The 26,744-nt window shown below is 51.9% G+C and overlaps 1 protein-coding gene across 1 annotated transcript in view; it reads right to left on the minus strand.

Annotated features, from left to right (window-relative positions):
• Positions 1-2,113: 2,113 nt before the first annotated feature.
• The window catches only part of LOC140711167 (SH3 domain and tetratricopeptide repeat-containing protein 1-like), a 37,027-nt gene continuing 12,396 nt past the window's right edge, over positions 2,114-26,744 (minus strand). Inside the window, 9 exon segments of the mRNA XM_073014068.1 lie at positions 2,114-2,654; positions 5,333-5,508; positions 6,465-6,621; positions 7,241-7,363; positions 8,928-9,084; positions 10,255-10,435; positions 14,006-14,368; positions 14,371-14,886; positions 16,448-16,489. Coding sequence (XP_072870169.1) covers positions 2,301-2,654; positions 5,333-5,508; positions 6,465-6,621; positions 7,241-7,363; positions 8,928-9,084; positions 10,255-10,435; positions 14,006-14,368; positions 14,371-14,886; positions 16,448-16,489 — 2,069 coding nt within the window. The 3' untranslated portion in view covers positions 2,114-2,300.

Consider the following 26,744-nt stretch of genomic DNA (forward strand, 5'->3'; position numbering starts at 1 on the left):
AACTGAGAATTTCTGCCCTCCCTTCTGAGACCACGTAGGGTAACCTCCAGATGTTGCCATGGCATCTGTAAACTGTCGCAGCGCTGGTGGGAGTGTCTTGTAGCAGCTAATGCATTATAATTAGCATATAATGAGCCGTGAGGAGAACCAGAGGTCACTCTCGTGGCCATCTTGGGTTTGGTGAGCTTTGGCGGACTTTACTGCAACGTGCTTTATCAGCAAGGTCTTTATGACCTGTATCTTGTGCCGACCTCCTATCTCATCCTGTGACTAAGAATGCCTAGCCTCCTGGGAATGCGACCCAGCAGGTCTCAGCCTCCCTTTACCCAGCCCCCATTCAAGATGGAGTCGCTCTGGTTCACGTGCCTCTGACAAGTTGGCCTGGGTTGAGTGTTCCCTAGTGTGTGGTGGTTGGAGCTGTTCCTAGGAGTAAGAGGTATTGCCAGTAGGAAACAGGTCTCTGTTAGCCCGGGGGCTGGCACTCTGCACCAGTATGTCGGCCTCATTTTAGTGGTGACAAAACTGGGGCTCAGAGACATCAACTCCCTCATCCCGACCCCCAGACTGTCAGTGGTGGGCTGGGGTTTGAATGTGGGGCTTGAAGACCCATCATCTCCTCTGGTCCCCCAGTCTCTTCTGCCCAAGAGGAACAGGATCCCAGGATCCAGGCCCCTCATGGCACCAGCCAGGGTGGGTGGAGATGGGGAGGCAGAGTTCCAAAGCCCCCCGGACTCTGAGGCATGTCAGGGACCAAGAGCAACCCGGACCTACGGGCCCCACCCCGAGAAGAATGGCTGCAGGCCCGGCCCAGCGGGCAGGAGGTCTGTGTCCTCACTCAACGTGACGGCGCTTCCGGCTGCTCCAGCCAGGCCGTGCTGTCTTCAAGTTTCCAATCATGCGGCCTCCTCTCCAATTCCCAAACCCAACCCACAGAGACAGCGATCTGGGGTCTTCCTGAGGTTTGTCAGCAGCTCTGACCCGCTGCTGGTTCTGGAAAGCTCTCTGCTGCCCCCTGCTGGGGAGGCTCAGGGTAGGGCTCTGGCTGCAAGCATGGGGTCCCAGAACCTCCTGGCTCTGTCACCTCTGCTGGGTGGAAAACCAACCCAGGATTGAACCAGCAGATGGGTGCCTGATTCCTTATTATCAGAGCTCCGCCTAATGGCAAGTCTCTCTCCGGGCCTCAGTTTCCCCTTCCATTAAACGAGGGGCTTGGGGGATACCAAGGAGGGGTAACTGCTTAGTGAGGATGGGAGGTTTCTTCTGGGGAGATGAATACATTTTGAAACTAGATGGCGTGAGTGGTTGCACAGGACTGTGAATGCACAAATGCCACCACATTATTCGCGTTGAAATAGTTGCATGCGATGTGAAAGTCACCTCATTTAAAGTGTTTAAAAGAGGGGCCTGGGAGAGTGCAGTGTACGTGAGAATCAAGTGAGACACCCATAGTCTCTGAACCTCTGTTTTCTTGTGTAAACTGGCAAAGAGACCGTGTGAACTGTGTTCCCTGGGGCCAAGAGATTCCAAGAAGGAAAACCTGGGATTCCTGGCTCTGGGATGAGGGCTGGGGGCCAGAAGGGGAGGGGCATGTGAGGATGGCTGGGGTCAGCCCAGATAAGGCTTTCAATACTGGGTAGCAGCGTCTACACAGGCGGAAATCCCTGCATCTCACTTCCCGCAGGGCTGACCAGTGGCCAGAGGTAGGACTGGCCAGGCTCGGCCCAACCAAGTCTGGGAGCAGAGGACACTAAGTGAGGGATCCCCGTCGCCACCCTCACTGGCCTGTGGCTCTCCTGACACCACAAGAGAGCTCCAGGAGCTGACCTTGGGTCCTAATGGGGGACACCTTCCTGGCTGCAGGCTGGCAGGGTGGTGTGGTGGTCAGTGTACTGGGCTCTTCGTTTCCGCCCCTACCTGCTGTGTGACGGTGGGCCAGACACCTAACCTCTCTGTGCCTCTATTTCTTCAATGGAGCCCCCACATTTGGGCACAGTGGCCTGAAGGTTAAAGGCAAGAGCAGCACGAGACCTGCAGTAAAAGCTCTGAGCAGGGAGAACAGGGAGCTGCCCAGGGAGTTCCACCACCATCTCCCCTCTGGCCGCCGAGGAAACCGAGGTTCATGGTGACCTGGCCCAGGTCTGTTGGACTCAGGGTCCTTCTCATCCCCAAGATCAGAGGGCTGCCACCAGGGAAGGAGCTGGCCCCTAGACCCAGCCCAGGAAGCACACAGGGAAGGATGCCCTGGGGACTTTGGTATGTTATTGCAAAAAAAAAAATTTATTGCTATATGAACCCTGCTTTCATTCCTCCATTTCCCAGAAAATGAGCCACGGGAGACACCAGGAGAGGCAGGAGACCATCCTCCTTGCACAATACCCACTCCCTTGGATGCTGTCCTCAGCGAGGTTGGCTGGGGTCAACCAAGGGGCCCACCCGCAGGGTGGCAGAGGAGGTAGGTTGACCCTGTGGACGTTGAGCTCGGTGGCAAAGGTCCTGGCCCTCTGGTAGAAGAAGAGCGACTTCTCGCTGTCCAGGAGGAAGTTGTGGGAGATGGTGGCCAGCCGCGTGTAGATCTTCAGCTGTGCCTTCTTGTTGCCCAGGTCCACGGCGGCTGCCAGTGCCAGCTGGTAGTACCTGGCTGCATCAAACGGGTTCTGAAGGAGACAGGCCATGCTCAGCAAAAGGGGGACTCGGAGCCCATCTTCCCAGAGGCCATTCCTGTCTCCAGGTCATTCCACATGTCCAGCCAATGCTGGCTCACCCCATGAACCCCGAAGCCTGTGACACTGTGACACTGCTGTGGTCTCAGCTGCAGGAGGTGGGGACGACCCTGATACCCCTGGAAGACTTCCTGACTGTCCCTACGCCCCACTCACCCCAAGCCTCCTGCCCCAGTGCCACCCTCTCTGCAGGCAGTGGCTGCTTTCCCCATGGGCTGAGGTCAGGGCAGATCCTGCCTGCTCTGAGAGTTCCATGCAGGACCCGTGGCTCCAAGCCACAGCAGGGGCACAGTGTTGAGTGACCCAGGCTCCCCTCTGGCCCCTGTCCATGCTGACCATTTCCAGGCCCTCCACGGGCCAGGCCAGGTAGAAAACCATCTCTAAGGTGTCCTCTTTGGCAATGTTCCCTGAAATATTGACAGAATGTGACTCCCCAGATATCCACTCCCATTGTCAATGCATCTTTGGCTCAAACTCACCATCGCTGGGATGGGATGCCATCTCCCAGACCTCCTCCTTGACCCTCCCATCCCCCACCCGGCTTCTCCCCAGGCTCCTCCTCCACATGGGGGTCACCTAAGGGACCTCTCTGAGACCCATGCCTGGCCTGTCCCTCTTTACCATCTCAAGATGGCTCCCAATGACAAAGTCCAAGATGCAGCAGTCCATTCCCTCACTGTCCCACCCCACACACGGAGCAGGGGCGTGAGAAGGCCCCAAGTCACCGCCACTGCTCATCCAATGCACCCGGCCCAGCCGAACACTGGACTCTGTGCTGGGTGCGTGGCTGAGCCTAATGTCCTTGCTCCCAGTCTGAGGGCCTCGGGATTGAACACTGACCACACAGGGTGGCCCGGGCTGTGGCAGAGGGAAGCCCAGGAGGTCCCAGACTCAGCCAGGGGTGAAAGGCAAAGGCTTCCTGAAGGGGTGGGGACTTCCCAACTAAACAGGAAGGAGCCAGCCAAAGCATATGTCTCTACATGTGCCTGTGCGTACGTGTCCCTGTGTGTGTGCGCACACCTGTGTGTGCCTGTGCGCATTTTCATCTGCCTGTAGTGTGTACAGCAGCTACTGAGTGGCAGGCTGAGCCAGGACACACCTAATCCACCCTATTCCAGGGCTCACTCTCATGTGTAGACTAAAGGGGACACCATTTTAGAGGCAGTTGGCAAAGATGCCCATTTACCCCTGCTTCTCTGCCAACCTTCCAGGTCCCATCCAGCCCGGCTTTTTCTCCCACTCCTCTGGGCCCTGGGTCCAGAGCCTCCTATACAAGGAGGAGGGTGTAGCCTTGGAAAGACAGCCGCCCTTGGGGAATTCCAAGGGGGCCTCCCTGTGGGAAGCTGGCCTGCGCTGACAGCATAGTCACGATGAGGCCCAGAGGGCTGTGCATGGGAAGGAGGTGAAGGAGGCCACTGTCCCCCGACCCCAACCATGGACTTTGGCCTCTCAGGTACTACTTGGCGCTTTCCTTTCTCCTGGACAGGCGGAGTGGGCGGCAGGCTTGACCAAGAGAGAGAAAGGCCTCTTCTGGGAGGCCCGTCCCCCTGGGTCCCAGGCAAGCCCCTGAGCAGTGAGCAGCGTCCCCCTAGGCCTGACACCTGGCACCTCCATGTCTGGCTGGGACTTGGGAGGCCACAGGGACCACATCTGACCACCAGGTGTCGCCAGCACTGGGCTGAGGCATATCGGGCCGCTGTAGGCCTGCAGTGGGGGATACAGGGCAGGGTCTTAGGGCTGCCCCGCTCCTCAAGTTGTTCTAAGGCCTCCAAGATCTCGGCCCCTGGACTGGAGTGCCCGGGCCCCTCAGCCCATAACGAGTACTGACGCGGTGCCGGTGTGATGCTAAGGAAGGGCGGTGCCTGCTGGGCAGAGGGGTAGAGACACCCCAGGTCTGAGTCTGCCAGTCCCAGCTCTCCAGCCCTGCAAGGCTGGGGCAGACAGAGCACAGCACGTCCCCTCCAGACACACCCGACCCAGCAAGGCCTCAGCCTGGCTGGCTGGGGCCCCGCCCCACTGCACCTGCCCTGAGCTGGGGTTTCCCTGTTTGTGAACCCAATGGTAAGATACTGGTCCCACCCCACCCTTCCTGGGTGATGTGAAGATTCAAGGTGTCTCGGGACTCCAGGAAGGAGTTGCTCCGTGCAGGCTGGCACCCTGCGCAGGCTTCCTAGAGGAGGTGCCAGGATTTGGGTTGGATCTTGCAACGTGGATTCAATGTGAGGCTGATGCTGTCCTCCGAAATGTCCTTCTCCCGACCCTATTTTCTTTGTTAAATGCACCTTGACACTTGACTGTCAAGACTCAGCTTTGATGTCACCTCCTCCAGGAGGGCCTCCCTGACTACAATCCTCCTTCTTAACCCAGAGGCCACCATTGCCCACTCATGTGTCAGCCTCCCTGGCTGAGACTGAGTTCCTGAGGGTGGGGCCTGGCCATCTTGGGAGCTGAATTGTATCTGCTAACCTTGCTGGCTCCTCCAGCCGGGCATAGAGCTCCAGGGCGGCCACTGGGCCATTTCTAAGGAAGGCTGGAACCCAGGCCTCGGGGCTGGGTGGAGATCCCACTCCAAGGGGACTGGGAACACCCCGAGCCCTGCCCCTCCCTCCCACCTTCAGGTCATAGAAGATGATGTCACGGAGCATCAGGTACACCTTCACGTAGTAGAGGGTCTCCTCATCGAACCCCAGTGGCAAGTTGCAGAGCTACAGGGTCTTGAGGTAGAAGTGCTCCGCCAGCTTGTCATGGCCCAGCCGGTGGTAGGCCACGCGCTCATTCAGCCGGTCCCCTGGGGTGCAGGCCAAAGGGGCAGGTGTGAGGACGTGGCTCCCTGGGGCAGGCAGGGCACAGGCCCCTCAGGAGCAGGTATACAGACCCCAGGCAGCACTCGTGGCTTGCCTCCAGGCACCTGTGGTCACCTGGGCAGCTCTGGCCATTCCCTTCTGGGTTCCCAGACTCACTTTCCCGTCTGGAAAGCAGAATTAATAAGGCCTGCCCCTTTCTACTGTGAGGCTTTGGCAAAGTCGGACCTGGATGGCCCAGCTCTGTGTCTACACATAGCCACCTGCCTTTGCTCACTGGTTTTAACCAGGGGAGCCCATGCAGTTCAGGTGCTCCTGGGTACCCCAGCTCCAGGCAACCCACAGATGTGACATCTGACTCCTCCTGGGTGTGTCACGATCAGATCCCCCTACCTTGGGAAGTCAGCTGCACACCTACTGTGTACTGGTCCACAGGACACAAGGCACTGGCACATGTGGCCTGCCTAGGGTTCCCTGTCTCTGGAGGGGGACAGACGACCCTGGCACAGCACCAGGGGATGCCCGGCCTTAAGGGGCAGACTGCTGGAAGGGGAACTGGGATTTTATCAGCCAGAGAGCCGTGTGGTTGATGACGGTGGGAAAGGCACAAGACAAAGGGAATGTGCCACTCAGCCTGGCACATACAGGGACCAACGAGATGCCTGGCATGTCTGGAAGGCAGAGGGCACACTGGGCGGCCCTTGTGGTCAGCAGCGGGAACAGGCAGAGGAAGCAGAAATCAGGCAGGCAGGGAGCTCTGCACTGCGTGAGAGACCTCGGGCTGTGCCCCACAGCCGGACGGGGAAGCCAGTTGGGCAGATCTGCCTGCCTGGACAGGAGACCAGGAAAATGCAGCAGCTGTTTCAGCTCCTGGCCTGCAGACCCAGAGGCTGGGCTCTGGCAAAGTGTGGGTCCTGGCAGGGTGGGGGCTCAGGGGACGTACCCAGAGTGATGCTGAGTGCTAGGACCATGTGGGCAACCTCCAAGCTCTCCTGTGGCTTCTCCATTGTGACCAGGAGTGCCACCAGCTTGCTGCACAGCTGTAGCTGCGGCTCCACCCTGCGGTTGTCCGTAGTCACTGCCAGGGGCAGGGCCTGGTCCTACCACACAGGCAGGTGGGGTCAGGTTTCCCACAGCACCCACCTTGCGCAGCGTCCTCGTCAGAGCTCAAACATGTGCTTGGAGCTTCCCACACCCCAGCTACTCCTGCACCTCGACACAGCTCTGTGCTGTGGGATAACACATAGTTCAGACACCCAAGTTGGGGGCTGAAGAGTCACCTGAGGCCCATCCAGCTACTCCCGACAGCCTCAAACCAGCCTCTCCCACCTGAGCACTGGGGGTCTGACTGGGGGGAGCCAACACTCCTCTCTGCTCTAGAAACACCACACTGATCTGTGCCCAGGGCTGAGCCACACTGTGAGCTCAGAGGAAAGGAGAAGTCGTCCCACTTCGGGGTACATGCAGACCTGGGCCTCCCACTGATATGCTGTGTGTCCTTTGACATGTCCCTGTGCCTCTCTGAGCCTCAGTTTCCTCATCTGGAAGATGGGGACAGGACTTCCCACTCATGGTTGCTTGAGGTCATCAGGTACAAGGGTAGAGCAATTGTCACGTCCAGGCTCCGAGCGTTTTTCCCGGGCAGCGGCATGGTCATATGCCTCAGACCACCAGGTGCCCCACTGAGGCCCACCCACATCAGCCCACAGGCCAGCTCACTCGGTAGAAGGGCATGCCTTCCTCCTGCTCCCAGGGCCCATTGAAGAAGATGTCTCCAACTGCCTCCAACAGCTCCAGCCCCAGGTTGGGGTCGCCTGTGTGCACGTCCACATTCTGTGCCACCTGAAAGGAGACAGAAGTTCGCTCCAGACCCACACCTAGCAACGTGGCTACGCGCACCTTTGCCAGCCTCTTTTCTCCCACACACTACAGGTACACCTGAGCATTTTTCAGACCCTGTGCATGGAGGCTGCCCCCACCACTGGCATGAGGACAATGAACTGATGCGCCTGAGTGCCAGGAGGTGACTGAGCAGCTGCAGCCCAGGAGCCCGACACCTGTGAATCCTACCACCAGGGGTAGCCCTAGCCCACTCCCCCTGCACTCAAACCAGTCTCCGTGGCCCCTAGATTGCTGGGAGCCCAGCCCCTGTCTCCTTTCTGCGTTGTCACATCCCTGCCACATCAGCAGTGTTTCAGTGTTTGTGGGTGGGCCTGGTCCCCTCTTGGCCATGAGCTCTTGATCCCTCTCCTCAGCTCAAGGAGGTATACAGCAGGTGCTCAATAATGAAAGCTTCACCAGGCTCCTGGGCTTCACAATTTGTACCAGATCACACAGTGTTTCGGAAAGCCTCTGAAAACAGCCACTATGATAGATTCATTTTGTAAGGAGATGTGCCACGTGTCGCTTGGAGCAAGTTCTTCTGTGTGTTAACTGAGTGGTCACATTATTTGAGGATGTGCTGTATACCAGCAAGTGCTGTGCACTGTGAGGGGCCGCGCCTCTGCCCTCAGGGAGAAGATGCTGGCCACCGGAGGAGGATGTGAGGGAACCAGTTGGAGGGAGGGAAAAGGCACACAACAGGTGCTCAGCAGTGGCTTAGGAATGAGTGGATGGATGGATGAATGGATGAGGAGATGAAGACACATGGATGGATGGAAGGGTGTGTGGATAGATGAATGCTTGGATGGATGGATGGATGAATGGATGGATGGGTGGGTGGGTGGAATGATGTGTGTATGTATGGGTGGGTAGATAATGTATGGATGGGTGGAGGGTAGATGATGTATGTACATGTGGATGGATAGATGGTGGACAGACGAATGTATGGATAAACAAATGGACAGATAGATGAATGGAGGGATGCATTAATAGGTAGATTGGTGGGTGGGTGGATGGACGAACGGTGAATGGATGGATGGGTGAGAGGACGGATGAATGGAAAGATCAATTGGTAGGTGGATGGATGATGGATGGATGAACAGGTGAATGGATGGATGATGGAAGGATGAACGGACGAACAGATGGACGGATGGTGGCTGAATCAATGGATGATAAAGGGATGGATGGATGAACAGGTGAATGGATGGATGGATGGAAGGATGAGCAAGCGAGTGGATGCATGATGGATGGATGGATGATGGATGGATAGAAGAATGAACAGGTAAATAGGTGATGGAAGGATGAACGGATGGGTGGATGGACAGGTGAATGGATGGATAGACGGGTGAATAGATGGATGATAAAAGGATGGATGAATGATGGATGGATGAAAGGACAGACGGATGGATGATGGATGGATGGATGGAAGGATGAACAGGTAAATAGATGATGGAAGGGTGAATGGATGGGTGGATGGACAGAGAGTGAACAGCACAGGAGTCCTCCTGCATCCCTTGCCACTCACCTGGATGTACAGGTCCACCAGCTCGCTCTGCCGCAGGAGGTAATAGATCTTCCCTGCTTGCAGCCAGGCATGTGCCTCCTCTTTCCTCTGGAGGTCAATGAAAATCCCCAGACTTCGTTTGGTGTAGTCCAGAGAGGATTTGTAGGCCCTGGAATCACTGGAATCAGACACAGGTGTCAGAACAAGGGCTCTCATCCTCCTGGAACCAGTCTGCCTCCTCCCGTGGGTCTGATGACAGATGAATCTGGCATGTGGGGACTGGGAACGGCCCTCTTGTGTGTGCAGTGTTCTGCCCTTCCCAGGCTGCTGGGATGGCCAGAGTGAACACACACGGCATGGAAAAGATGAAGGACATCCTTCTGAGGGAATCAAGCATCATGCTGCCCTGTGGCAGGAGGAGTGTGCTAGTCCATCTCCCCTGCCTCCCAGTCATGGCCTGTGTCTTCTCCAGACGCACCAGGAGCCGTTAGTGTTCAGAGGCTATCTAGGTCGATGGTTCTCAAGGTGTGCAGGCATCACAGTCACCCGGAGGCCTGTCCTTATAGCTTGCTGGCCCTGCCCCCAGAGCTTCCGGCTCCACAGGCCTGGGGCAGGCCCTAGAACTCCCACTTGCCACAAACTCCTAGGTGACATGGATGCTGCTCTACTGGTCCAGGGACTACACTTTGAGAAGCATGGCTCTAGCACACTGTCCCATTTTCCTTCTGTGAACTTGAGGCCAAGACTACAGTCAGTCTCCCAGGTCCCTATGGAATCTGGCTCCTTCTCTGCTCTCTCAGTAAGTCCAACACTCAAGGGGCTGGGACTGCAGCAATGTCACTGGGCCCTATGGGTGGGGTGGCCAGGGCCATGGTTACCCCACCAGGTCAGGATGCTTGGGGGAAGCTGACTAGGCCAAATATGGGATGTGAGACCTTGAAACCCTGCCCCAGGGAAGCAGGTGACACAACTGGCTCTGTCTTCTGTGGGAGAGAAGCCACAGGTGGCTGCTGTGGTCACATTTAAGGGGACAGACGAAGCCCAGGAGTGAAGATTCGGGGCAGGCACAGGTAAGATGACAAAAGCCACCATAGTAGGAAGAACAGCCCAGAGTGCACCTACTGCCTCTGCTGGGGTTGAGGTGACCTTTGCCCCAACAAGGGAGGCTCAAGCTGGGACTCATGGGCCAGCAGCAGCCCTGGGATGACCCCAGGCCGGCCAGCTCAAAGCATCTGATGCCAAAGCACCAAATGATCAAAAGGAGAGGGGCTGCTGGGCCCTGGGCCAGCTTCCCTGTGCCCTTCTCCCTGCCCGCCCCCACCTCCACCACTGCAAAGCCAGCCCTTACCGCTCCGTGCCCAGGGACAGGTAGAGCTGACTGATGGTCTCCAGGAGCTGCCCCTCCAGCACCTTGTCGGCCACCTTGCGGGCCAGGGAGAGCTGGAGATCGTGGTAGATGACATACTGGGCCTCGCTGGGCATGACGGCGCTGTAGAAGTAGCACAGCCACTGGACGGCCCGCAGCTGGTCTGGGCAGAAGACAAAATGGAAGACGTTAGTCTCCCAGCATCGAAGCGAGGCTGGCTGGGCTCAGAGGCCCCTGCTTGCCTCCTTCACACCTCTGTGAGCCTGGGCCCCATAGGCGGGGCGCCTGAGCGCAGACAGGCCATGCACCTGTGCCAGGGCAGACGCCAAGCACACTGTGACATGGGCACATCTTGGTGCAGATGCTCATGGTACAGGCCGGCCTTCTTTACAACTCCCAGGGCCGAGGTTGTGGATGGACACAGAGTGAACAGCAGGGGCTTGGCACCTGCACCAGGCCATCTATTTCTGCTTCACAAAGACCCTCTGGCCAGGATCAGGGCTGCCTTCAGCCTGAGCTGATGAGGCCAGGGGCACAAGTGGCCCCTGTCACAGATGGAACCCTGAGAGAGCAAAGCCAAGCATCACGTCTGCCACACATGGCATCATGTTGGGGGAATGGGATTCAAAGCTGGCCCCTGGCGTTCCCACACATGCTTCTCTCATGCAACCAGGCTCCCTAGCCACAGGCTCACTGGCCTCTCCCAAAGCCTGATTTTCTAGTGTCAGAAACATTCCGGAGATTAACATAGGAAACCAGGTACGCCGAATGGACATCTGTCACACACGCCACCCAACAACAGCCGAATACACAGTCCTCTCGAGCACCCATGGGACATTCCCCATGACAGACCATGTGCCAGGCCACAAAACGAGCCTCAGTGAATGGAGAAGGACTGAGACCAAAGCAGAGGTGTTCTTCAGCTGTACTGGCACAAAACTGGAAATCGACAGTGAAGGAAATGTGGGAAATTCAAAAAATATGTGAAAACTACACACTCCTAAACAACCAGTGAGTCAAAGAGACCAGCAGGGAAACCAAAAACTAATTTGAGAAGAATGCAAACAAACGCACAGCCCCGGCCAGTGCGGTGGCTCACGCCTCTCATCCCAGCACTGTGGGAGGCCGAGGCAGGAGCATCGCTTGAGTCCCGGAGTTTGAGATCAGCCTGGGAAACATGGTGAAATCCCGTCTCTATATTTAAAAAAAATACAAAAATTAGCCGGGTGGAGTGGTGCACATCTGTAATTCCAGCTACTCGGGAGGCTGAGGCATAAGAATGGCTCTAACCTGAGTAGAAGTTGCAGTGGGCCAAGATTGCACCACTGCACCCCAGCCTGGGCAATAGAGCAAAACTCTGTCTTTAAAAATAAAAATAGCACAACGTATCAAAAATTCCAAGATGCAGCTAAGGCAGTGCTGAAAGGGAAATTTATAACTGTAAATGTCTACATTCAAAGAAAGAAGAAAAATCTCAAATCAAAAACCTAAACTTCCACCTTGAGAAACTAGAAAAAGAACTAAACCCAAAGTGAATAAAAGGAAGAAAATAATAAACGTGAGAGTGGAAATGGAAAGTAAAAATACAGAGAATGGAAAAACAAAAGAGACAACAGAACCGAAGGTGGGTTTTTTGAAAATAACACAATTGACAAATTGTTCACTAGACTGACCGAGGAAAGAAAGACGGGACACAAATGACTAAAATCAGAGACTGAGCACCATGGCTGACGCCTGTCATCCCAGCACTTTGTGAGGCTGAGGTGGAAGGATCGTGAGGCCAGCATTCAAGACCAGCCCGGGGGAACATGATGAGACCCCATCTCTAATAAAAATGAAGAAATAAAAAATTACAAACCCAAGTTTCTAAAATCAGAAATGAAAAGGAAACATTATTGCCGACCTGACAGAAATAAAAGGATTCCACGAAAACACTACGAACAATTGTACACCAACAAACCAGACCATCTAGACACAACAGCCAAATTCTTAGAAGGACACAAACTACCGAAAGTGACTCAAAAATGACCCCAAGGAAGCATGTGGGGTATCAGCCCCGCCCTTGGCCTCCTCGATCGTTCAGCGCAGGGTGGGGAGACAGGGAAGCATGATCCCCGTTCCCTGGTCTGCATTTCCAAGTCTGAATCCCCCAGCACCCCGGGGAGGGCCTCGTAGGAGGAGGTACCACAGGCTATTGTGCCAAGAGCCACTGGAGGCTGCAGTGGGGGCTGGGGCACTGGGTTCCTGGAAGGTCTCCTTCCAGTAAGAGAATGTCCCTGGGGAAGAAGCCTGGGTCTGAACCCCCCAACCCTCCTTGGGCAGATGTGTGGGACCGGGGCCCCTTCACACGGTCCTTTCCAAAATCTTATCCCTCCTAGGGCCAGGAGTGGGTGCCAGGCCTGTGCTGGAAATGGGCAGGTTTGGTCACAGCCCCTGGGGCTCTGGTCCAGGTCACAGGAGGCACCTCTGAGTGGTCTCACTATGCCATGACAAAGCGCTGCAAGACAGAGGGGACCCACAACAGTATCCCTTGTCTCAGCCATTTCCCTGGACTCAACTTCCTCATCTATTCTCTGTGGCCTAGATTTCGGACAGCCCTGCACACCTACTGTCCGTTCACTGCTCAGTCTGCAGTGACTGTTCGATAGCACTCCATGGCTCCCCAGTGCTCTTGGGGAAAAGGCCAAGCCACAGCCTGAGGTCCCAGGCCCTGCTTAGCTCTCCAGAAGAGCTTCTCACCATCCAGCACCCAACCCACCCCCTCCCAACTCTGCACCTCCCTGCATAAGCCCTGTTCACTCATCCCCGCTCCCACCCCACTCAACCCCGCTACCACTCCCGCTCACTCACCCCCACTCACACCCCACTCACTCTCCCGCTCACTCACCCCATCACACCCCACTCATCCCCGCTCACACCCCCCCACTCATCCCCACTCACTCCATCACACCTCCACTCACTCACCACCACTCACACCCCACTCATTCCCACTCACTCACCCCCACTCTCTCACCCCTAGGCCTTCACACAGGCTACACCACCAGCCTCTCCTCCACCAACTATTACTTGACTAAATGCTCTCAACCCTCTGGTTCTAGACTAAAGAGGCTTCCCTAACCCAGGGCCAAGTGCTGCCCCGCCATCACGCCATTCACCCTTTTGTGGCTTCTGTGGCCTGAAGCTCACATTCCCACGCTCAGTCTCTGCCACCCGAGGACCCCACAAGCCCCATTTGTGGGTGGGGCCTGGCACACTGCACAACGAGCTGCTTTTGCATGAACTGCTCTGCGGCTTTGGGCAATCACCCGCCCCCGTGTCCTCTGTGAAGTGGGATGACAGGTGCGCAGGCTGCCAACATACCAAGCAGATAACACGGGCACAAGAACTGGTGTTCAGGGCCTGGCTCATGGTGGGGCCCGAAGTCCCAGCGCAGCCGAGCCTGCCTTGATCCCAGGGTTATGTCTAGGAATTCCCAGCATGCAGGACTTTCAGTGCCCAAGGCAGGATGGTCCCTGGGCAAACCAGGAAGAGCTGGCTGCCTCAGTAGGCCACAGAGGGCCTGGCCCTGCATGGGAACCGCCTGTCTCCAGGGCGCTTGCCAACATCTGCTGCTGGACATGGCTCAGCACTTTCGATGGTAGAAAAACCACCACTTGTTTCTGAATCATAAACCCCAGGTGAGCCCTGACCCGAGTGGCCCCAGAAGGCTCACAGGAGGAACTAGGGCACTCACTCTCCACATGGCCTATTTCTACGGTGACCAGAAGGGCCCACTCATAGTAGCCCTTGCCCTGCTGGGCTGGGCCCTGGCGGGTGCAGAGGTGGCCCAGCTGCAGGAGTACGTGGGTGAAGTCTCGGCCACACTCCCTGCAGGGCAGCCTCGAGAACAGCCGCATGGTCCCCAGGAGGTAGTGCTGGGCCAGCCTGCTGGCACTTGCATGCAGGCACAGGGTCCCGAAATTGGCCAGCACCACTGCCTGGTTCCTCCAATGGCCCAGGTCCCAAGCCGCTCATAAGGCGCAGTAGTAGCCCTCAGCTGCCTGCCTCGTCCGGCCTGTCCTCTTCACAGCCACGGCCAGCATGTTGGCCATTACACCCTCTGGTCCTCTCTGGCCACCACTGCATCCTGGACAGACTGCAGGATGTTCAGGGTCACCAGGCTCTGTCCATGAAGCACGTGAAGCCAGGCCAGGGCCACCAGGCAGTCCACGATGGCACGGACTCTGGTCATGAAGAGGCCAGCTTTCTTGGCCGCCCCTCGGGCATGTGCCAGGCACTCAGTCAGCTCCTCCTCGTCGCTAAAGCTGCAGAACATGCCGCTCAGCCATGGCAGTTCCACGTCGTACAGGCCACAGAAGCTGGCCTTGTACCCGGGGGCGTTCAGGAACAGCAGCAGTGAGCTCAGGGCCTCTGGGTCCTCCCAGTCGTCCTCAGCTTCCAAGAAGAAGGAGGGGTCCTCGGGGTCCTGCAAGCTCACGTTGCTGGATGCCGCACAGAGACCCCAGGACGCTGGCTCCAGGGGGCAGCCTGGGCAGGTCTTGCATTGTTCCAGAACATTCTTCACCTTCGACAGGGTCTCCTGTGGATCCAGGCCCAGACAAGATGGAGGTATTTCTGCAAGTCACAAAAACACCTAGACATATTAGAGTCCGGCAGTGAGTCCTTGGTCCACTGGGGGCAGGGTCCCCCCATCCCTGCCCTCTGTGTCCCCGGCGCAGCTTGCCATGAGCCCTTAAGAATTATGTGCAACGCAAACTCGGGGCCTGGAGCACGTACGAACTCCGGCACTACGGGGACAGAGAGAACACGCAGGCCCGTGGCCCGACTCTCCTACAAAATCACCCTCCTGTCCTGTTTTGTCGCCCACCTGACAGCAAGGTTTTAGGAGACTGTGTCAGAACAGTGACCCCTCAGAGATGCCTTTCCCTTTAGAAAGAATCAAAGCCTTCTAACTGGACCCATGAATATGCAGCACCACAACTACAAATGTAACTTCTGTCAGCATATTGGGCCCCCCGGTGGGGTACAGGAATCCATGAAATCCTCAACAGCCAATCAGAGCTATGGATCAGCTCAAAAGCTGCTATGCAAAATTGGTAAAGCCACCGACGGCACAGGACAGGGGTGTTGTACCCATGTGCCCAGCTCCGTGCAGGGAAACGGACCATCCCTGCAGGAAGGATGGGAAAGCTTCCAGGCCCCTGTGGCCACCTTCACCGTGGATGGTCTGAAAACCTGAAGCCCACGGTTCCTAAAGGGTTAACAAAGGCCAGACTGCTCCAGCAGCCCACTGGTGTCTGCTGGCTTTGGTGGATTCCTAGCCAAAGCCCCCTCCCAGAGGTGAGCAAACAAGCGCATTTCCTGTTGGAAAACCTGGGATGAAAGGAGGCATTACTGGGAAGGGAAAAACCTAGATTTAAACCGACCCTCTGTTTCAAGCTCACATGCAAAAAATATGTTCAATACAAACTGCCTCCTTATTCATCTGTAAAGCCTTAGAATTAAAAAAATAAATAAATATGATTTAGAGGCAAATGTCTGACTTGACTACACTAGATTAGCTAAGAAATCGCCCCCACCCAGCAGAGGCACACAGCCCCTCCCAGCCACTACCCTGGCCTCCGGGGCAGCTGGAGAGCCACGTGCCTTTGCTCCAGTGACTTTGGCAGAGGGTGGAACCACCCCCTCCCTGAGGCAAACCTACAACAGCCTTCCCTTCCCCCCTGGCTCCCCTCAGGAAGGAGAAGACCCTTCAGGGACCTCAGTTGAGGCCCCTGCAACCTAAGGCTCTGAATTCTGCTACCCGCTGAGGGCAGTGTGGCCTCCCATCTCTGAGGCAGAGCACAGGGTGAACTGCAGCTTCTCCAGGTCATGAAAAAGGAACCCACAGCTACATGTGGGTCCCAGCAGTGGAAAGGATGCCCCATCTCGGTTGGGGACCAGGCGGGGGTCAGCATGTTCATTGGAAGAAATGTGGGACCTCACGGCCTCCAGTGTCAGAGTAGACGGGAGGTTCAGGCCCACCTCAGGCGATGTCCCTCAAGTCCCCGGCCCACACCACAGAGGGGTGACAGCCGCATCCAATGCCCACCGTACTCACCTCTGTCCCCTCCCCTGCCATTATTCCAAAGCCCAGCTCATAACCAGAGAAGCCTGAGCCACGGGCAAAACCTACCTTGTTCCTGCGGCTGCTCGGTCTCAGCTTCCTCTACTGAGTCTGGCAAGGGAGAACAGAGAAGCAATGAACACCCCCAGCCAGCACCTCTGGTCCCATGTCAGGTTGAGCTGGTGTCGGTGTTGCAGGATGAGAGCATTGCAGGGTGCAAGGGTTGAAAGTCATATCGTCCTCTTCCCTCCTGGATCATGGGAACAACATCACTGTGTGGTGTACACTTTCTGCGATATTGGGAGTAACATCGTCTTCTGTGCCTTGGAATATTAAGGACAATATCACGGGGGGACGTGTACATCTTCTGCAATATTGGGAATAATATTATCCTCTCTCTCCCTGCATACTAAGAAAGATATCACAGAGTACGTGTTCACCTCCTGCGATATGGGGATTAATACCATCTTCTCCCCTTCCAGATATCAGGAAGAGTATCACACGGGGGTGTACGGTGTCTGAGATACTAGGAGTAATATCAACCTCTCAGCCTTGGAATATTAAGAAGAATATCACAGGGTGGATGTACACCCCCTGCCATATTGGGAGTAACATCAGCCTCTCCTCTCCATGGATATTAGGAACAATATCCCAGGCTGGGTGTACGCCTCCTGCTCTATGGGGAATCATATCTTCCTCTCCCAGGATATTAATAACAATATCACAGGGTGGGTGAACACAGCCTGCGATACTGGAATTATTATCATCCTCTCCCCCTCCAGATACTAGGAACCATATCACAGAAGAGCTGTACCCTCCCTGGGATATTGGGAGTAATATCATACGCTTCTTCCATGAATATCAGGAGCAATATCACCGGGTGGCTGTCCATTCATTGCTATGTTGGGAGTCATGTCATATTCTACCCCTCTCAATATTAGGATCAGTGTCACAGGGTGAGTGTATACCTACTGTGGTATTAAAACTAAAATCATGCTCTCTGTCCCTAGATATTAGGAACAACATCACAGGTAGGTGTGAACCCCCTGCAGTATTAGAAGCAATAATATGATTAATTAGCAAACATCAATCATCGATTTTAATAATTATCAGGCTAGTCTCGAACTCTTGACCTCAGGTGATCTGCCCGCCTCAGCCTCCCAAAGTGCTGGAATTACAGGCGTGAGCCACGGTGCCCAGCCAACACTACTTGACATCCCTTTTTGGACCTCAAATTTAGCATGCGGAAAACACACTTTTGATTCCCCCTACTATAACCCACTCCTCCCATAGTCTTCCCGATCCCAATAACAGCATCTCTAGTCTTCCAGTTACTCAGGCCAAAATCCTTGACATCATCCTTAATACTTCTTTTTCTCTCTCTTGTCATCCAACCCATTTAAACTCTCCTTTCAAAATATGTGCCAGACCTAACCACTTCTCACCTTCCTCATCATTTCCAACCAGGTCCAGCCCTCATCATAGCGCTCTGGGTTACGGCAAAAGCCTCCCAATCGCCAGGCACAGTGGCTCACGCCTGTAATCCCAGCACTTTGGTAGGCCAAGGCAGGTGAATCATCAGAGGTCAGGAGTTCAAGACCAGCCTGGCCAACATGGTGAAACCCCTCTACTAAAAATATAAAAAATTAGCCGAGCATGGTGGTAGGCGCCTGTAATCCCAGCTATCCGGGAGACTGAAGCAGGAGAATCACTTGAACTCAGAAGGCAGAGGTTAGAGTGAGCCGAGATTGTGCCATTGCACTCCAGCCTGGGTGACAAGAGCGAAACTCCATCTTAGAAGGTTAAAAAAAAAAAAAAAAAAAAAAAAAAAAAAAGCTTCCCAACCCACGTCTCTCCTTCCACCTTTCACCCTGCCCTGCATTCTACCTTCCTCTCTCAAACATTTCAGAAAAAAAAAAAAAAATTATATCCACAGAGAGGGAAAGTACAAATGGGGTGAAATGTTTGGGGAATCTGAGGGAAGAGTATATGGGAATTGTCTGTACTATTTTTGCAACTTTTCCATAAGTCTGAATTATTTCGAATTCAAGAGTTAAACAAAGAAAAAAAAAAAACATTATCTCCCTTTGTGAATCCATCCTGTCTTTCCCCTGGCAACTTAAGGACACTCTCAACTAACACATCTATTTTTTCATGAACACTAAAAGAACCCTTGCCGAGTTTTGACTTTCTGTGCTTGGCAGTAGAAGTGTGTGTGTGTATGTGTGTGGTGTGTATGTATATATAGAGAGGGAGAAATATATATATGAGTATATATATAAATATATACTATATTTACAATGGTAATGTATATATATATAAATATATGTGTATGTGTAGATATATATAATACGTACCCCATAGCCTGTCCTTAACCAGTTCTAAACTTAGTCCAAAAAACACACATCTAAGCACAGAATTTCAAAATAATACGATGAATATTTTGATAGAGGGATGTGTTGCTATGGAACACGCTGCTAAGACACAAAACCTCCTAGATGGGACAATGAATGAACGAAGTTTGCACCTATAGGCACCCCCTCTGATATCCCCTCAAACGTTTATAGTTATATGCATTTGCTTCTGCCAGGACCCCTATTTCATAAGGGTTAGTTCTAGAGTCTAGCAAGTTCCTACTACAGCTGGCACACATATGCCATTCAAAAATCAGTGGCGGAGTGAATGACGAGTTAAGAACCGTTTGTCAGCCAGTGCTCAGTAATACAACATGCACTTTTATGCAAATGATATTTTTGTTGAAAGCAACAGCAGGATCACAAATTATCTTTCCAGAGAAAGCAAACCTCAAAAGCTTCTTTACCCTACTAAAGCACATTATAAGAAGCTCCCCTTATATAAAAGAAAACCTCCTCATTCGTTATCAATGGCATGTAAACCTAATAAGCCTCCGTCTCTGATGACATCTCTTCCATCCCCAGGGCTAGATAAAGGAAGTTCCGGAAACCCTGGTAGTTGTGAAGGTGGCTCCCAGCTCTGACAGTCTTGAACCCTGCATGCGTGGAGGTCACACAGCAGAAGAACAACAGAGGGAAGCATTATCAGACTTCGAATATGTTTGAACCAGAGATAGCAAATAGGCTGCAGCCAACTGAAAACACCAGAGATTCATGGTGGCCACCTGAGGGGTTGTGCTCTTAAAAAACAAAAATAAAAAATAAAAATTAAAAAATTAAGAAAGGAAGGGGTCAAGAATCCATCAGGTCTGACTGAGACGTGTATCAGTGACTAACACCCCATATGGCAAAAGTACTCCGGTGCGCTTTGGGTACTTACAGCTTCAGCAGTATTCAAAGGCGTGTGCTCCCCTAAGACTAAGCCACGGGAATACCCCCAGCAACACTGCCAGGAGAAACGTCTCCCATGGATTTGGCTAGAAATACAGTTGTCTTTAACAAATTCACACTGAATAAATCCTGACTTATTAGAGCCTGTGAGAATGGCATTCTCAATGATAACAGTTATCACTACAATCTCCAAACATCTGCGATCCTGCAGGGAGGAGCTGTGACAGTGCAGGCCACAGGCCACATGTCCAGAATGTTTCCCAGATTGCCTGTTACAGAATAAAAGAAATGAATCCCCCCCCAAGAATGTCTTCACTCACATTTAGCCAGTTGTTCCTTTGTGTGCATCTCTGTGCTAAAATGGCCATTCTTCCCCACAGCCTGAAGTCATATGCTAAAATAAAAGAGACTCACATGAAGCCAGAACCATGCAGATGCAAGGAAACCACCACAAAGGAAATGGGCTGGAGAGTGTGGCCAGGAGGATGGTACTTCCCAGGAAGCAATTACTTCATCTCTGCCCATGAAGCAGGCAGCTGTTATTGTCCCCCAGGCCCACGCCAGCCACTCAAAGTAGGTTCTAACCAAACTACCTCCAACAATCAATATAAATACACCACACAATTGGCTTCTGAAAGGACACCTTGCAACCAACAAGAAACTGTTAGCACAACTTTGACAAACTGTACAACTAAAAACCTTGGAAAGGGATATACACTGCCACATTTTGACTCAAATACTGCTACGTGGTAGCACCGCAATAATTCACTGAAACAAAAGAATGAATGAGGAATACGTTTATATAGGAATCAGAGGAAGCATGACTAATCATTTAAAGAAATAGGTCAAGAAACTGCTAGGTTCAAATGCTACCGTGAGACACTGTCAGGGCCTTAGGTAAATTCACTTCTCTTGGTCCTGTTTCTAGGTTCATCAAAAACCAGCTTTGGATTAGGGAATCTATTGCTTCCCCAAGTCTTCCTTCTGTGATTCCAGCCCAGATTTTAGGACTGCTCTCCCACTTGGTATATGAAAGCACTTTCTATGTATAAAAGCAAGAGTGCATTTCTGTGTTGAATGCGGTTTGGGACCTACTCTATGAGGCAGAATATCATCATGTAACTTTAAACGTGACGACAAGGCGCACTCTAGATAAGGATAACACATAAGATGTGGCCATACACCTGTGCATGCCTGACAGGGAGATGGGGAAGTCTCATTTAATGAAGCCAGGGTGCCTGCTGCACCTGAACATCCTCAGTCCACGTCAAGTTCACAACGTCCTTCTGACATCAAACCACAGGTATCACATACTTTTCCATACTTTCCACCCAAGATTAAAATATGCAGAGCACCGTGATAAAGACACCTCCATTCCCAGCATGTTGGCTTTCATTCCATAGAATTACATACTTTTGGTGCAAAATGGTGACCAGGTTCCAGCGGCAAGCAAGACTGGGCTCAGTGGGGACAGCAGGCCCTGCAGGAGCCACCACTCCTGTCGCCACAGTCTGATGCAGCTGCAGAGAAGCTGTGGCTGAGGCCATTCACTTTGTGAGAGAACCGCACAGGAGGGAAAAGGTAGGGAAGAGGGCAATGTCATGCTTCTGAGCCCAAGCCAAGGAATCGCATCCCCTGTGACTTGCACTTATATGCCCAGATGACCTGAAGTAACTGAAGAATCATAAAAGAAGTGCAAATGCCCTGTCCCACCTTAACTGATGACATTCTACCACAAAAGAAGTGAAAATGACCGGTCCTTGCCTTAAGCGATTATATTATCTTGTGAAATTCCTTTTCCTGGCTCAAAAAGCTCCCACACTGAGCACCTTGTGACCCCCACTCCTGCCCACCAGAGAACAACCCCCCTTTGACTGTAATTTTCCTTTACCTACCCAAATCCTATAAAACGCCCCCACCCTTATCTCCCTTCGCTGACTCTCTTTTTCAGACTCAGCCCGCCTGCACCCAGGTGATTAAAAAGTTTTATTGCTCAAACAAAGCCTGTTTGGTGGTCTCTTCACAGGGACGCGCATGACAGGCAGGTGCAGAGCCAGGGAAGGGCCAGTGATGAGAACAGAAAGGAATGCGTCTCCCTGTACACACACTCGGATTTTATGACAATGTGCGCAGGGGGCTGAACTGGATGCCTGAGAACATTCCTCTAAGTTCTTTTGCTGATTTTCTAAATATTGGTGTAAAATCTGAACTCAGACAAAATTTTTTTAAATCGCTTCAATCAACATCTTTGTCTAGTGCTCAGCATCATATCTACGTGATCATCTAGAAAACCAACTTCTGTTCTAAGGCTCACATCTTCCTATTAAGTCCCAGGGATTTTACAAGGGAATGCACCTCTCATTCGCATCAAGAACACACACAACTACTATTAAAGAAATGATTAAATTGCTTACATAATTTTTTAAACACCCAGATTTGAAATACAACAGAGACAACTTTTTGATAGCTCTGCTTTCCAACTGCGAACTGCGAGTGGAGAAAATAACCTACCATGATTTCTAACCAGTCAACAACCTGTCTTCCCTGGCTGCAGTAGGAGCAATCTTTCTGAGCTCAGGATGAAAAAGAACCCAGCTGGTTAGGGGACAGACAATCATCAGTTCTCAGTGGACTTCCCGGGTCCCAAATCCCCATGTGACACGTGGAAGTAAACAGCTATCATTGACCAAGCATCTGAATGCTTATCTCACCTCGCCATCTGATTCTCCTGCCATGCAAATTTAAAATTAATAAGCCTGCTATTAGAGAACAGAGTTGGTGCTACATCTGTCTTCCTAAAATTATGGATAATTACCAGCCCACAATGGCTTCTAATCAGATTTGAGTAGTCCCTTAGACAGGAAGCTAAAGTGCCTCAGCCCTAAACTGAGAAGAAAACAGAAACTGGAATGCTCTAGGTTTGATATTTTCCCCCTTGTTCTAAAGTTGCTGTTCACGAATCTCCTTCTACTGTCTTGTTTATAAAATGTATGAGAAACAGGGAAATTCAAAGACATGATAGAAATGGCCACGTTTTCTAGGTACAAACTTTGTGAACATTATTTTTAGGTGCTGGGCTTTTTCTCCACAAATTGTGAGCCTGGAGTACATTTTCTCCCTCGTGGTTACACATTCAGAGTTAGGGAAAGTGGCTTTAGGAGTAAAGAGGGGAGTGCAGTGAGAAGTGACTGGACACTGAGAAGGACAGACAGGGACTCTACCTTGGTGGCCTACAGCATTCCTGGGCCTCCGACTTTACTTTTCTATCTGTACAAGGGATCTAAAGGCCCGTGATTCTAGGCCATGACAGCTCTTCATACACACATACGCAAACATCACACGCCTGTGTGAAAAGCTGTGACACTTGGCTGATTTCCTGAAGAAGTTATCTTGTATCATTTCTACTCAAGTACTCCACCTCCTTCCAGACAATTATCTGAGGATGATGGGCTATCCCACAGCCATGTGTGTAACCTCTGCTGCTTATGATCCCTGTTCATATAGCATTTTCCAAAAGCATTTGGTGTGAACTGACAGAAGAAAGAAGAATAAGGTTCTTTCAGCCCATTCATTCATTCATTCATTCATTCAACAAATATTGACTATCTATGTGCCAGGCACTGGTGATATAACAGCGAACATATATTTTTGTAGGTAGCGACAGACAACCAAAAAGTATGTTAAAGAGTGATCAATACTGTAGAGGAAAATACACCAGGAAACAGGAAAGAAGAATACCCCTAGCCACCCTACACTGGGGTGACGCTAGTGTTACAAAATGAAAACAGCGGCCGGGGGCGGTGGCTCACATCTGTACTCTCAGTTCTTTGGGAGACTGAGGCAGGCAGATCACCTGAGTTCAGGAGTTCAAGATCAGCCTGACCAACATGACGAAACCTTGTCTCCACTAAAAACATAAAAATTAGCTGGACGTGGTGGCACACACCTGTAATCTCAGTTACTCAGGAAGCTGAGGCACAAGAATCACTTGAACCTGGGAGGCAGAGGTTGGAGTGAACCGAGATCGTGCCACTGCACTCCAGCCTGGGTGACAGAGCAAGACTCTGTCTCAAAAAATGTAATAAAAAAAAAATGTAAACAGAGAATAAGATACCGAAAGAAAGAACATGAACGATTAATTGTAACAAAAGCCTTTGTAAGCTGATTCTTTCCTTCCTGGATCCTTGTCCCTTACAAATGGAAAAAGAGGGCGAAGAGGGGGTAGCATCCAAATGATGTTGTAAGATGGCTTCGGGTTTCAGATGTCTGACAGCCATACTCATGTACTTCAAGGAAAAAGCTCTAGCTCTATAAGCAATCTGGGCAATGGTTTAATGATCCTGTAAGATCAGTACCATATTCTCTCATTTTTCATAGATGAGGAAACTGAGGCATAGAAAGGCTAAGTAAATTGTCCATGGTCACGGGTGATTTAGAAACTTTTCTTCAAACTTTCAAAAGTTAACTACTGCCACTATTACACATGGGTTTTTGTTTGTTTGTTTTTGTCTGTTTTGAGACAAGGTCTTGCTCTGACCAGGCTGGAGTGCAGTGGCGTGATGATGGTTCACTGCAGCCTCAACTTCCCGGGCTCAAGTGATTCTCGCACCTCAGCCTCTCCAGTAGCTGGGATTACAGGCATGAGCCACCACACCTGGCTAATATTTAATTTTTATTTTTTGTAGGGATGGGCTTTCACCATGTTGCCCAGACTGGTTCCAAACTCTGGGCTCAAGAGATCCTCCCAGGTTGGCCTCCCAAAGTGCTGGGATTCCAGGTGTAAGCCACTGTGCACAGCCCTACACATGTGACTTATACAAAGTCAGAGCAGTGAGCAGGAAGAGAACAGAGACTTCAGCGAGTCTCCTGGCTGTGGCAACGCCGTATCCCTCCTCCATACCGTAATGTGTCTACACCCACCAAGCTCCTAGACGTTGAAGGCAGGCCAGCTCAGAGACGAAACAGCAGTCAAGAAAGAGAAGATGCAGACACGCGTCTTGATTTCAGCTCGAGCGTGCCTCTCTGCCCTGCAGCTGCACAGGCAGAAACCAGGGACCGTGAGTCTGAGGCAGTGTGTTCGGTTCATGGCAGGTAATCTTTTGGGAGACCATTCCATACAATTAGTGTTACACTTCTCAAAAAGGAAGTGTGAGTTTTATAGAAAAATCGATTCCATTTGGGAGAAAGGCCTAATAAAACCACAAAAGGATAACACATTCATACAACAACAAATTCAATTCATCTGTCACAAACTGAAATCCCAAAGCCATCTGGGCACACAGCTGTTTTTTCTGAGCTGAAATTCAACTCCAGTTGAGAAACAGGTCAACTTTTCTAAAAAGATTTCTTTTTCACATGCCTTCAATAAAAATTCCTTTCCCTCACTTGTCATTTTCCAGATTTAATGACTCTGTTGGCCTTTCTCTCATGTAGGCCGTGAACACTGACTGCATGTCTACTATGGCCAGGACTCCAAGGGAGGCACCCTAGGGAACACAGATGACCGCAGCACAGCGACAACCTCAAGGAGCACACACGGGGAAGGCAAGATGATACAATCGAAGACTTCACACAGAAAAGAACTTGGCATCCATACCCCGTCCCATTTCTAGAAAACAACGATGCTCACTTAGGAACATTTACCGAACAGCCTGCAGTGTGGAGGCAGCACGAGGGGGCTCCATGCGGGGAAGAGCACCTTCAGAAGGGGGCGTGCAAGCAACGTGGAGGCAGGAGATGCCCCCACGCACAAGGACCAGCCTGAGGGCCTGCAGAAATGCCCATGCATCTGGGAAGAGGGAGAGAGGACAAGATACTTAAATGCTCCAAAATGAATAAAAGCCTCCCAAGAACCTCCCCCGAAATGGGGCAGGGATTTACAAAAGACCAAACCGAACGTGTGCCGTTACCTGAGCATAGCGCCACCAGAGCGAGCTATCAAGGAAGAAACAGGGTCACTAGAAGCCTGAGCCTCTACTCCCAGCTCTGCGACTCATTCACCCTATGACCTTGGTGAAGGCTCTTAGCTTCTGTGAACCACAAGAGAATCATGGGAAAACAGAAGATATGAAAACTGCTCTGCCTTTTTCACAGAACTGCTGAGGGAATGAAATCAGATAATGGATTTTAAAATTCTCTGTGAATTACAAAGCAAAATGCAAACATACGAAATCATTCCTACCATTAATAACAGCACTATCAAATTAAGAGCAGAGTTAAGACCACTGCATTTTCCACCCCCCGACTCCCAAGAGAAATAGTGAGACCAGCCGATGTATTTGGGCAACCCCAGTATCTAGGCTTTGAGAGCCTCACACCGCTCATGAACTCTGACAGTATCACTCCAGCCCAGTGCTCATGAAGTTCTCCAAGACAGCCAACTGACAGAAAATACTACAGCTTTTTCAGCTGGGCTTGAAGCCCTCCAAGTTCACAGCACAGCTAAACAATGAAGAAGAGGTTTTCTGCCACTAGACTCAAAACCTGGCTTTTGTAGATTCCCACAGAAAGAACATTCAAGGCCAGGCGTGGCAGCTCATGCCTGTAATCCCAGCAATTTGGGAAGCCGAGGCAGGAGGATCACCTGAGGTCAGAAGTTCAAGAACAGCCTGGCCAATATGGCAAAGCCCCATGTGTACTAAAACTACAAAAATTAGCCGGGCATGCTGGCGGGCACCTGTAATCCCAGCTACTCGGGAGGCTGAGGCAGGAAACTCGCTTGAACTCAGGAGGCCGAGGTAGCAGTGAGCTGAGGTCACGCCACTGCACTCTAGACTGGATGACAAGAGGGAAACCCCATCTCAAAAAAAAAAAAAAGAAAAAAAAAGCATTCTTTTTTGCTGATGTTAAATTTCCTGTGCTTAACACAGAGAAATCATACAACACTGAAATCCTGAAAAACATATCATAAAAAGCATTTAGTGACTGAAAAGACATTCAATATAACCTGCAACAGTGAGTTCCCCTCCTCTTTCCAGTCAGCTCCACTAACGCTGTGACCCTTAACAATGCTTCCACTACCACAGAGGAAAATTAATAGAACCGCTTACCCCTCTCAGCTG

This window comes from Chlorocebus sabaeus, unplaced genomic scaffold (genome assembly GCF_047675955.1).
Source record: "Chlorocebus sabaeus isolate Y175 unplaced genomic scaffold, mChlSab1.0.hap1 unalloc_scaffold_251, whole genome shotgun sequence".
Lineage (NCBI taxonomy): Eukaryota > Metazoa > Chordata > Mammalia > Primates > Cercopithecidae > Chlorocebus > Chlorocebus sabaeus.